The following is a 13630-nucleotide window of genomic DNA, read 5'->3' on the forward strand; positions in this document are numbered from 1 at the left end:
GAGCTGAGTGAGGTCAGTGAGGCTGCCAGAGGTCTGTGGTACAGAGGGGGCATCCTGGGTGTGGTAATGTGGGTGTAGATGTCTGTGTGATAGGATGGGAGCCTCTATTCATACCGACCAGGCTGCTGACATTGTCATGTGGCTCTGATCGCCTTTTTGCATCACCTTTGATTAAAATTAATGGGCCATCCCTGCTGTTGGGTAGCTTACTTCCAATCCATTTATCAGATGGGGTGAGGCTGCCTCAGTGGCCCTTGTGTCGCTCGAACTCTGACAGTTTTAGAACAGTCCTCTGCACAGCTCTGAGGAAAGGTCAGCACTCCAGGTCCAAATAAATGATATGGTCTTAATGGCAAAGGGAATGACTTTTACCCTTCATCACTCATCTGACCTAGGGGATGGTGATGGGATGTGGGTTATGGCGAGACGGGAGGGTTAAAAATTCAGTTTCATAATTTCACACCTGGACACTCTACCTAGATTTTATAATGTTGGAACAAGACAATGGTGCGAGGAAAGTATAAAATATAACTGGTTAGAGCAGCTACAAGGAGTTTTCAAGTGGTCATGAAACAGTCTCAGTTTAATACAGGTGCTTGTACATGACCAAACAAGTACATCATCAAGAAGACTGGCTATTTCTATTAACTTATTTTAATTGCCTGTCACTGGGTAACAAGACCTGTAAAATTAGATTATTTAAATTTAAATATTTAAATAATTAAAATTTTCCCAGACAAATTTTTGCAGCGAGTTGAACGTTTTGTTGTTATATTTTGTGGTAATGGCCGATACTGGGGCAGGACAAGTAGAAAGAAAAGAAAATAATTGATCTACCTCTTCCTGCCAGTAAGTTAAGTAATACATTTTATTTATGAAATACATTGCAAGACATAATTTTCCATCAATATATACATTTACATGGGTGGATATAGCTCAGTGGATATTACTTTAATGACATACAAAATTTTGTTGACCTCACTACCAATCTATATCTTGCTGTTGGCATGAATATATAAAAGAACAAAATATATTAAAAGGAAATGTTGATAACTACTGAGCGACTAATTTTGTTGCTTTAGGATTACATGTAACCAAGGTGTATGAACAGTACTAAAAGACTTTGTTTCACCATTGTCAAATTCCTGCGTATAAGAGTAAATAGTATTAAAAAATATGTTGTGTCTTTCATTCACTTCTTCTGAAACAAATACTCGTGCTAAGATACGAGGCTGTGGTGTGCATTGGAAAAGCAGTCGTAATTCCATGAAACATTACCGCTCTTGTCCACAGGGGCCGCCAAAATCAACCCAAATGAAAGTTCCTTGTAGTTGCTTTAAAATGTCAAAAACTACACCAAATATAAAGAGTTTATTTTTTTTCCTCTAAACATTACCCCCACACACACAAAAAAAACATAATCATGTGAATAGAAACGCTCACAGGATAAATAACAGGGACCTGAGAGGACCAAACATTATAACTAATGAAACATTAAAACCTACCTTTGAAGCTTTTATTCTTTAAATATTCATACAGCTGGCCCATAAACAACCAAGGATATTTGAAACAGCTCCTTGTTGTTGGCAAATCAATAGTAGATAACATCCACTGCATCAGTCATGTCCAGGCCTTCTTTTACTAAGCTTACAAAAAGGCTGCAATGCCATGACCAGACTGACTTTAGAAAGGTGATGAGAAGGTTAAGGGGTGGCTTACCTAGAAAGGAAAGGTTCCTCTCCTTCAGTTTGTCACAGAGCAGCACCTCATGCTCTTGGCCAATAGCGCTGGGAATAAAGAGTCAAGGCTTCCAACAAATAGCAACAGCAGTACATGTATACTGAAACATAAGAATGTTTAAAGCAGTGCGGTCTCAACCGGGGCAAAAACGTGAAATTCACAATGAGAACACACAGTTGCTCATTGTAGGTTGCTGTGGTATCAACATGAGAGTGTTGATGTTAAATGATTCAGCTTAACTGAGCATGTGTATGTTTGACATAAGTAAAAGTTACTTTTCTCCACTATTGGCTTACGATGCAAAGTAAGAGCCACTTCTCTTTTTGCCAATGTATAGCGCGAGCACAATCAGAGTTTGCAGGTCAACCTTAATCTGCTTTCACAACAAATCTCCAAAGTGCATTACCTAAATGAGGAAGATGAAACAAATGCCAATTTGGCAAAATGCATAGAGCGCCTGGACTGGCTGCTCCACTCATTCCTCTAAAATCCTTGAAGAAAAATGCTTTTAGAATTAATGTCAGTTTGCATCAGGATGCAAGCTCCCCGAAGGAATCCTGCATTTGCAGAGGGCCGGATGTCATACATGCTTTTCCAAGAAAAGTTCTTAAGGCATTATACTGCCCTCAACAAACACTAATCACTCAAAATGGATTCTAATTAATTAATACAATTCAAGATTGGTACAAATGCACTAAGAGCTATTCCTCCCATGTGAGGATGGAGCTCTTAGTAGTGGGCGGTTATCATGAACTCTCTATGGTGGAGTAACTGACTCCGAGTTGACACTGATGAGCGGACAACCAAAGAAAGGTAAAAGGGGGGGATGTGGAAAGGGGGCAGGATGGGACAGGGTTGACTGGCTATGAACAGAATGACCCAGCCCCACCACGCACATGAAAGCTTGGACAGACACAATAACATACAGACGTACACATGTATGCTCATTCAAATAAGTCTCCTCCCCCCGGAAAGAGTTGGTCTGCTACCCAGCTGCTTGCCCCTAAATAGCCTGGACTCCAGTTCTGCCCCTATAGTCAAGGCCAAGCCCCAGCTAGAGGAGGAGGGGGGTATTTGTTGGGAAAGAAAGGGAAGGGAAACACTAGAAACACGAGGAGCACAACTGAATTACGAATAAACACAATGCAATAAAATTATCAGTTCAAGTTGGACTGATGTGCCCTGAGCTCTCCAAGGTGCTGATCACCGAACTAAAGAAAATCTAATTAAAAATTGTTTTAAAATACAGCATTTTGTATAAAATAACACATCATCTAGGTTAAATAAAATACAAAACAAAAGAACACATTAACCACGACGAGGCTTATGAATGATTTGTCTTCTTGTATCATACAACATTGGGTCTGATCCACTGTGTGCACATAGAGATGCATTCAGATCAGCCCATTCTCTCCTCCTCCTCCTCTTCCCTCCATCACCTCTCAGCCCCTGTATCGGTGATAGTGGGGTGGCAGGCGGGATGAAACACTTCCCCTGTGAAGCAGAACTTTTATGTCAGGTGAAGCCAGACACATCTCATCCCCTTCAATAGCTCCTCGTCAATTTCAGGCTTAAAATTTTATGGGATAGGATACTGTTTGATGCAGTCTACCAGCGGTCCATAACAGCAGTCATTTATTGTGCACTGAAAAGAGGGGGAAGAAATATTATGGCGTGCGAAAAAAAAAAAAGGGGCGGGTGGGTGAGAAGGGTTGGTGAGGTGAGGAAGCCGGTACAGTGCCGGGGAAAAAAAGGAGAAAACACAGGAGATGCTGGCAGATTGGCAGGCATGACCGCCGGCTCTCACGTGACCTCATCAGCAAACATGAGCGGCTGATGCCGTCTGTCAGCCAGGTGGTACGACATCACTTAAAAACTCACTACGCAAAAGATTTGTTACATGCAAAAAGGTACGGTGGGAAAAAGTATACAAAAATGGAATTTTATAAAAATTGACAAAAACACTTGAAATGATTTCCTATAATATTTCAGTTTGAATTTAAATGTACAGCACTTACCTGGTAGATGTTTTTGGCCAAAATTTGGTCTGGAATTAGCGACGGCTCCTTGAGCATGCTGTTGAGGACTGCTTTAGAAGCTAAGAACGAGACAGAGAAACAAATACAAAAAACACATTAATATCAGTGTGCGAATTGCATTAAACACTATAGCTCCTCTAACCTGTTAATGTGAAAACTATGTATTCTAATTCCCGCGTTGAATTGAGAGCAAACAGTGACAATACACAGACAAAAGACAGGCTTGACACGCTGTAATTCACCATGCCTCTGTTAGTGCAGTATTTCCACACGAGTCCATTAGATGGCTGCCTGGTGTCTATACAGATTTTCTATAGATAAATGTTTCAGTCCACAGCACAGGAGCCCCATGTAGTTTATCTATGTTATGAACGCCGACTATTCTGCATCTCTCATCCCCATTCTTGCTCTACTAACATTATAAATCAGGAGAGGAAAGCTCGCTGGATTGATGCGCTGGCACTGCAACAGCAAAAAATTCCTTAAATCATTTCTTAAAAAGATTTGGATTAAATGGATTGTATCATTGTGTGACGAAATGGTTGAGGCACGCCATTTTAGTGATACATGGTCCTGACAGACTTGCAGCATTACAGACAATACAAGGAATGTTTCTATTCACATTTCAGGCATGGATGGTGCCTGCGCCAACATTGTGCAGATATTCACAAGCTCATCTAGAAAAAAATGTCCAAAGTATATAACTGCTAAAAACAAGACGGCTTATTTGAGGATTTATAAAAAAAACTGCTAAAACAAAAGAGTGACTCGGGAGCACATTTACCAACACTGACTAGATCATTAAGCATCTGTTAAATGTATTTCATTAATAAAGAAGCAAATAGAAGAACATTTTAAACCCTTTTTTTTCCTGTCCTGTCTTCCTCTTTGCATTTCTTTCATAGCTACCACTCCCTGAGAAAACTATCACAGAGGACAAACATCCCTCATCTACCTTATGATGAAATAAAGAGGCGGGAGGGTGGAGAAGAACAAAACCCATTCAACGCTCCCTCCTCTCTTTCTGTTTCTCCTTCTTTGTCTCCATCTTTCTCTGCCATCTCTTTTTTTTTTCCCTCCCTACCTCCTCTCTGTTCCAGTCTCCCCCAGCCACGGTACTCCCCCAGCCCACCCCATAACCCCGCACTCCCTCTTAGAGCTGCAAGGCACACGGCTGTGCTTTATTTCTTTGCTCATTTTTCTCAGAGATTGGTACCCTCACACGCAGATCCATACCATGCTCCTGTGCAGCGCGGGCGGCGGTGAAGAAAGAGGGTTATATTTTCCCCTTGAGTTAGGACACCTCATGACAAATGATAATGGATAATCAATAAAGCGGGAAATATGAGGCAGCAAACTTTATGAAGCCAGCAGACATATTACTCCCCAACAACACTGGTTTCCCTTAACAAAGTCACTACTCGACTGTGCCTAATAATCTGAAGGAAAATCAAAGGACCCGCAACCACATCAGCAATATTGGCAACTTATTCCACTTTAATGGCATTTTGATTGATTTTTTCCCTCTTCCTAATGGTCGTTTTATAGATTTGACGCTGCTTCTGCAAAACAGTAGTGTGTAATAAACCTCCCCGAAGGCAAACGGTAGCCATTAAAGCTCTTGTCTTACTAGCACTCATAATTGGAGGTTGACCACCACCACATTTTGGTCTCTCACGTAACACACACAAACACACACTGCCAGGACCAGGCTTCTCCCTCTCTCTCTCTCTCCTTCTCTCTGTGATATTTTTGGTGGCTGGCCATTATAAGGCATAGGATCCCTTTCTCCTGCTCTTTTTGAGCGATGGGGTTAAAAATAGCCATAAAGAGGTGACCTTGGCGCTGACATTGTGGAATTTCAGCCAAGCATTGACCTGATGAAAATGGAAGGCCGGGCCGCTAATAAATCAGGATGCTTTTAAAATGAGTTTACCCTAATGCTCATTCATCACGGGCTGTAATGCCATTTGCAGGCCCAGGATTCGCTGCTGTGCACAAACACAGCAGTAAATAACAACAGGGCCCTTGCATCCCTCGCATCGTTGCAGCCTCCAACATCAGCATACATTTATTAAAGACGCCCCCGCCTTGCACGGCAGCACTCCTCTATGACACCCTGAGCTCCTCTCTGCCACGCACACACACACTGTGCTCTTTAAATACACACACTCAAGGCACACACAGACGCACACATAAAACATGTGCAGGAAAATAAAAAGCATAATCTGAAGAACACCAGACACAGAGAACAAAGCCCTGCAGCACGACTTTGCACCTTGTAAACAGTCGCCAAATTTACTGTAATTGTCCCATGTTGGTATAAATTCTGACTAAGGCACTGTATCACACCGTCAACATCTGAACAGAAAGAACAGAGAAGAGGAGAATAATAGATGTGAAACGCTACGCCTCCATTGGGATTTGCTAAAGAAAACAACCAGTGTAAACAAATCACAAGCCTGTTTTCATATGCAGCTAAAAAACAAAATAAACTATATAAAGGCGAGGTAAGAGCGACATAACCTTGGCTTGATTTCTCATTGCTTACTTGTGTCATTTGTAAGTACTCTTCCTCTCTCCACTAGGGTGAAAAAGTCATTATCTCACACACAAAAAAATGTTTGGAAACCTCATTAGATCGCAACATTTGTTGAGGGAGGACCGTAATAAACAATAACGGATGACGATTGTTATTGCCCCTGACACTGATGAGCTCCTCTGCAAGTTTGTTTATTAATTAAAAAACCCCACTTTTTTTTCTTCCACGGGGGGCGGCGGTGGGGGCTACTTACACATTTCCTCTATGTGCCCACATCCCCCCCTCCCCCCCCTCCCTCAATACTCCCCGTGCACCAGCCATTGAGCTGTGGAGGGGCACTCGTTCATCAAACTTCATGGAGCAAGGGAGAGACAGGTCCTGATAATGTGCGCCGCTAAAGCTGATTTTCCATGATGAATCTCGGAGCATATAAATTGGCTAATATCTGAAAACATTTACAGATACTAGAGGAATTGACTACTTGTGGGACATGATGGATGAGGCTCTGCGACGCTGGCCGACAGCTCTGCAAATCTCTGCGGCTGCCTAAAGCCCTCATTTGATTTTCCAATTTACTCCTTTTAAATTTATCCTCCCGTATTGAAAAAAAAAAACAGAAGATGGGAACGAGAGAGAGCGTGAGAGAAAGAAAGAGAGAGAGAGAGAAAAAAAATATGTGTTTTTTTTTTAAGCTATCTATGGTGGTGTGTAGGTGCTAGTTGATGATATGAGGTGGTATCTCCTGTGCAGGAGGAGCCCAGTCCCTGAAGAGGTTACTGGGGCAGAACTGATCTGCTTCCACCTGATTCTCCCTGATAGCGGTGAGATGAGACTCTACATTTCTGTGTGTGTGTGTGTGTGTGTGTGTGTGTGTGTGTGTAGCAGTAGTAATAGTAGATCTGGGGAGGCTCTTGCTATGGAGAGAGGCTTCCTAGGTCAGGCCATTAGACTGTGGCAGAGGCTGACTGGAGCTTCTCTGCTGAAAAGGAGTAATTAGTATACTTGTCAAGTGAAGTGCCACGCTGCTGCTTACCTCCCTTGCACCCACCCCTTGCATGCATATACACACACGCACGGGAAACACTCATCCTGCCTTTGCCTCCTTACTCCCTCCTTCTTGCTAATGAAGTGCCCTTGCTCTCATTATATGAAAAAAAAAGAAAAAAAGAAAAGGCTGCATATACACACCAGCTCCACCACAGCGGAGAGGTGAGAGAGAGAAAAGAGGAGCACTTGAAGACAAGAGAGGAGGAACCATAACAATCGCAGTGGAAGTTGAGATTTTACTGGATGGAACATAACACAATATTCAGTTATCAACACGTCTGATCTGCAAAACACTGGAGCTATTATGAATTCTGTCAAGGAACCAAAGGATCACAGTCGACGGGTAACATTCTCACAGTGTTAACATCAAACGCGAGACGTTTATAACCTCGCGTACAAGGCTTCTGTAAAGGAATGTGACAATAAATCTTAAAGGCGGTCGAATCACATAGTTACAAAACATGGAGCAGCAATCTAATCTGGAGCTGGGCCTTGGGAAAATGGAAAAGGTCAAATAGCTAGCAAAATTGCCTCCTCAAAAAAGTATGTCTAAATCTAGAGGCACATCAACTCCTGTCAAAGGAGGAATAGGAAGAAAGATGAAGAGATAGCAGGAGTGGGGAAAGAAAGAACTGGAGCTCCCCCAATGTGCCTGCTGGTGACTTCTCAGAGGTAGTACCTACAGACATAAAGCTGGAATGACAATACAGCTGTTTACAATGCAGCTGTGTCATTTACAGAACGTAAAAGTGGCCTGAGACACATAGCATGTACACACGTGTAGGTTTAATCCAGTTCATGATATTTGTCCCAACAGCTGCAATTAACAATTATTTTCATTTTCGATTAAACTGTTGGTTATATTCTTGATTAACTGTTTGGTGTGTAAAATGTCCGAATTCAATGAAAAATGCTATTGAGCATTTCCCAAAGCCCACAATGACATCGCCAAATGACTTATTTGTCCACAAGCTAAAGATATTTGGTTTACTTACATAGAGGAGCAAAGAAAACAGAAATCATTCACTTTAAACAACTCAGACAATTTTTTTATCTAAAAAAAAAATAAAAAAACAGAACAAAACAAACCTTGAAAGATTGCTTTTCAGAATAGTTGGTGACTTACTGTATTTAATTGAAAACTAATCAGTTATCCGTGTGAGCTCCATCTGTCACTGCCGACGAGAACATTTAAAAAAGGTTTTTCTTGCAGTACAGGTAATACATCATTTACATCATTAACTTGACTACAGACAAAGTTTCCAATAATCAATTTAAAGTAAGTTGTTTGGATAATCAGTAAAGCACCACACATTTGCTTGCTCAAGTCGTTCAAATGTGAGCGTTTTACAACCCTTTCTTTCTATTTTCATACATTTGAAATCAAATCACTTTGGTTTTTTGGCTGTATTAAATTCAATTTAACTTTACTGTCATTATATTTATATATTTTGAGACAGCAGTAACAAAATTAAATAGTAAATAAAAGTGAAAATTTATAACGTGCTCACTGTTTTATAAGCAATCCAAAGCCATTAAAATAAGAAACTTTATGACATCACTCAGATTTAACTGTAATGAAAATAAATGTTTTTTATTTTATTGTTGTTATCGGAGTCAATATCTACAAAGAGTACCCAAATGTCAATTTCATATAACCTATTTGGGACAACTCCACATTAGTCCATAACAACACTGAAACTCCTTTACATTGAAGCGTCTCAACTGGTTCAAAATGCTGGATTTTCCCAAACAAATCACATCAAATTCAGCTTCTAGTGACCTTAAAATAGTGGATATAAACAGTGTAAAAGTGCACATGTGACCTTTCCTCCTCTACTGCCCGGTCTGTTTTCATGAGACAAGGAGCATTATGGATGTTGATATCATATTCAATACGTGATAAAACTGCTTTGAATGTATTGATTTATTTACAAGCGCCACCAGATAGTCTTTCATTCTGCTTGACTGATGCTCTCTCCAATACTTTTGCTGCAAGGAGAGAGAGGGGGGAAGGCAGCTTGTTGGTGGTGTCGTCATGTCGAGGTGGTGTGTGCAGCTAGTGGGAAGGAAGGAAAGAGGGGAGGGGAGGGGAGGGGAGGGAGTGGGTGGGTGGGTAGGTGGGGGCGCAACAACAAGCGAGCAAAACAAAACAAGGAAGGGACAGAAAACAATTTAAAACTCTGTATTGATCCAGCACTAGTGATTGTACATATATTCCACAGTCCCAAAGGCCCCATTCCTGTGTCTCTTAAATGCAAAGGGAAGGAGAAAGGGAATAAAAAAACGATGGTGCTAGGCAAAGGCAAGCCACTCACCCAGTTGGGGGTAATGTCCCTTATATAGAAGTCTATTGATCTTTGCAGCGCGCCTGCCCGCCCGCCCTCCCTCTGGAGTCCCACAAAAACACACAAACACGCACACTGGAGCACAGTCTAGTGCTGCAGGGGGCCATGACGGATATGCCTGACAATAGCAGTGAACCAACCTGTTAGCTAATTGCCAGCAAAGACAATTATCCTTGCATTGTTTCATAATGGCAGCACATTACTGGAGTCTAATATACACACAGGGAGATTGGAGGATCTGACCGCGCAGTCAATGTGGGCAGCAATTCATTTGCAAAGGCCAGGCGGGTCATGAGGACACTGCAGGGAGACTCTGTCAAAACAGAAGTCACCCTCAAAGCGAGTGACTTTACAGCTGGCAAAGGTACAATATAATGACATCTAGGCCTGTCACAATAAATTCTTTTATTGGATGACATATTGACCCAGAAATAATCTTGATAAACAATATTATAGTCATTTTAAGACCATTTCATGCCAATGATATAATGATAATAGCACAATAATGCAAGTACACCCTTTCAAAGAGCAATGAACATTTTCTAATTCTTAATAATATTCAGACAACGTAGAAAAATATAAAAATATGCTAAATATAAAACCACACAACTAAAACAATAAATAGTCTTTGCCGCTTTTCATTGGTGCATGTCCATATATCGGCATGTTGATTAGATATGTACGATAAGTTGATATCGTAATTATTGCTACAGGCCAAATGACATCATTATTGAGTGTCGCAGGTCACAAAAAAAGATATTAGGCATTTCTGCTTTAAAGCTGCTGTAAGTGCTGTCGTCATGTTAGCTTAATTCCTGTCTGTTTTGCTGTTAGCTATGCCTGAGTCACATAGCTCGATTTTCATCGGAAATGGTGGTAGTTCAACAATGGAGACAACAACTCCCATGATCTTGCGCTACTTACATCTTTTGTTTTGATTGAGAGACCCCTAGTGGAAGGAAATTGAAAACTGTGCGTTTAATCTGATCTAAATCATAGTGTCTCGTCACAGCACGTAGTCTGAGTCGGGCTCATTTGGATCTATGATTATCCTGTAAAAGCCATCTAGCTTCTGTGAAATCACTCTCTACGAGAAGAACCACGACATTAGTCACTAGCCTGCGAACACTGAAACGCGGCACGCTTACATCACTGTTTTGAAATTAAACAACGATCATCCAGGAAGTTTCATCCGCTTCAGATCTATTCTGAGCAATAATAAAGCACGTTTCCACTGTATGGAGATGGAGGGATGCAGCGTGCTATTATCCGAGACGGAGTGCTTCTCCTGGATGAATGCTCTGTTCTACAAGCTGCTCAGACTAGTATTTTGACAGGCAGTGGATAACGGTGGGTCCAAAGCAATCACATCTTTGACTTTGACAAATGGCTGCGCTGTGGCGAAGTTGAAAATAACACACATCCACTTTAATCTCTTTCTTGATTAAATTGGAAGCACGTCTTTTTGACATCATGCGATTCACTCTCCAAGCACTGACTACTGCGCAGACACGCACACAATCCTCAAGATCGGCCTGTTGAAATGACATGGACCCATGTGTGCATGTGATATCAGGAGTTGCCGAGTGAGGGAAAAAAAAAAGAGAGAAGGAAGGTTTTTTTTTGTTTGAGTTAACAAATGACACATGTATAAAGGTAGAACTGCAATTGATGCCAGTATATGGGCCAAAAAAATATTACAGAAGATGACATAAGAAGGGTCTAGAGAGGGAAAAAAAGAAATGACACTAACCAGAATGTGCGTGGACAATTATTCACACCATTTCTGGACAATCTCTTTGACATGTTCAACAAAAATATTTGCGTCTGGAATTTGGTTCTCCCGCAGCGTGTCCATCAGCGTTACCTAGGAATGGTTTGCTTTTCCTGCCACGCTTTTCCTCACAGGACCCCAGTAGGGATTAAGAAATGGGGATGAGGGAGGAAGAAAAAGGTAGGGGGTAGAGATGGATGCATTGGGGGATGAAGGAGGGTGAGGAAAGAAATCAGGGGCGTTATAAATAACACTGATGAGGTGAGCTAGCATTGATCCACGCTGCAGTTGAGAGGTGGGTGGTCCTCCCAGTGCTTAATTGCCAGTCATGTGCGCTGGGATGCGGCTTCTACTAAATGTGGTCTGTCTCTCATTAGGCTTGGACAGGCTGAAAATACAGCCGCGAGAGCTGGAATTGGGACTCAAACAGAAGGAGATTCAGAAGACAAAGTGCTACAATTAAGACTGATGGGAGGGATGATAGAAAGGAAAGAGTGGGGAATGGAAAAAGTGTTACTCACGCATTTCACCCTCCAGGTCCTGAAGGTACCTGTCCAGGATGATACGAGCCATCAGTGCAGGAGACAGATCCACCTTTACATAGATTGGACAACACAAAAGAGAATTTGCCTTAATAAAAAAAATAGGCGATGGCATCACCAGCGAGTTAATACGACTTCAAAACACAGTGGAACTGTTATCCCTCTCTGGAGAATTACTCCATTTACAAACCTTCAGACTAAAACTCGCAGATCCAGCTGGAAGTGCGAACATATTTCAAAGAACCAAAGAATTACAGCACTGAAACTGCACGGTCAACCTACCTTTGGCTGATGTCACATAGATAATAATGATTGTAATGGCTCTAAATGATATTATTGCGTTTCCAAACCTTGACCTAACTTTCGACACTCCCTGTGCAAATTGGTCTTTGAAAGCCTTGCTTTGCAGTAACCTTTCCCACAGGAACAAGGGATCGCCTATTACGCAGCCAGGCTACCCGGCTGAATTGCCTTTGCCTCTGTCAAGCGGACAACCGTAGTCTCTCATCTCGTATGAGAAAGCAGCACACAGGCTAGAGACAATGGAAGGCTTTAATCATAGGATGATCACCAAGGCAAAACTGCACAAACCAACAGGACACACCGGAGGGACTGTGGGAATGCAGTCCTTAATAGGAAGCAGAGAACCTATGGCTGCAGCACTCTTTGAACACAAAAGACACCTTGAGAGGTGTGCAATGTTTTTGGTTTGAGGGCAGGGAGAAGCCCTGACAGGTAAGGGAGCACTAATGACTGATACTGAAGGTGTCTGTCTGACCATATTGTTATCAGCACAATGCACCTCCACTCATTCTAAATAAAATCACAACAAAAAAGTTTTCAAATGGTATGCAATAAAAAAACAACAACAACAACAGTTATTCTCAATTAAAAGGTATCAACCACAAAAAGTCTCAAACGTTTTGAAGCAACGGAGCGAATGTATTTTTCAAAAGTTTTGTGTTTGCCTTAGTTTAAACAATACAGACGCTGCAAATAAGAAGACACATGAAGTCATTTACAACAGAAATTTCACAGCCTCTTCAGTAGGGAGGGAATTAAAACATTGCTTGAAGACTGCCATTCCTAGCCAGCTCGTTATGAAACACAACGTTCTTGCAGCTGAGGATAATTTTTTCTCTTGTTAGCATAATTGGGTACCAAAAGCGAATTTGCCCTCAGCCTATAGTGAGAGTGGTGGGTTTCATCTTCTCTCTGATGCTTCCTAGTAACGCTCGGAGCAGAGCGGCTTCTCTCTAAACAATGTCTTTTTACCCGCAGTAGTATTTGTTAACATCTCCATAATATTGCACTAAGAAGGCAGCGTGTAAAAAAGGCCAAACGTGTCTATAATAATTAAAGGGTGAAAGCCGAGTTTATATCTTCATTAAGACTTCTGAGCTGTTTCTTAGCATTTGTAGCTTGCAGCTACGGAGGCTCTCTTTCCTCTCCCCCTACCCCTCCTCATTTCCTCTCCTTGTCTTCTCTGTTCTCAATCCTTTCCTCCATTCACACCTTCGGATAACGAGAGCGCTTCAGATTCCTGGTAACCTGCATCAGGGCTGACACATGAAAAATGGCAACATTACCAACGCTGG

At 41.7% G+C, this 13630-nt stretch overlaps 1 protein-coding gene across 1 annotated transcript in view; it reads right to left on the bottom strand.

Annotated features, from left to right (window-relative positions):
• Positions 1 to 13630, bottom strand: part of cdin1 (CDAN1 interacting nuclease 1) — a 60155-nt gene that overhangs the window by 29930 nt on the left and 16595 nt on the right. Inside the window, exons 6-9 of the mRNA XM_084381591.1 lie at positions 12012 to 12084; positions 3759 to 3838; positions 3336 to 3385; positions 1720 to 1787 (exon numbers count right to left, since the gene is read on the bottom strand). Coding sequence (XP_084237717.1) covers positions 1720 to 1787; positions 3336 to 3385; positions 3759 to 3838; positions 12012 to 12084 — 271 coding nt within the window. The remainder of the gene's footprint in view (positions 1 to 1719; positions 1788 to 3335; positions 3386 to 3758; positions 3839 to 12011; positions 12085 to 13630) is intronic.

This window comes from Pagrus pagrus, assembly GCF_965226575.1.
Source record: "Pagrus pagrus genome assembly, chromosome: 18".
NCBI classification, from domain to species: Eukaryota; Metazoa; Chordata; class Actinopteri; order Spariformes; family Sparidae; genus Pagrus; species Pagrus pagrus.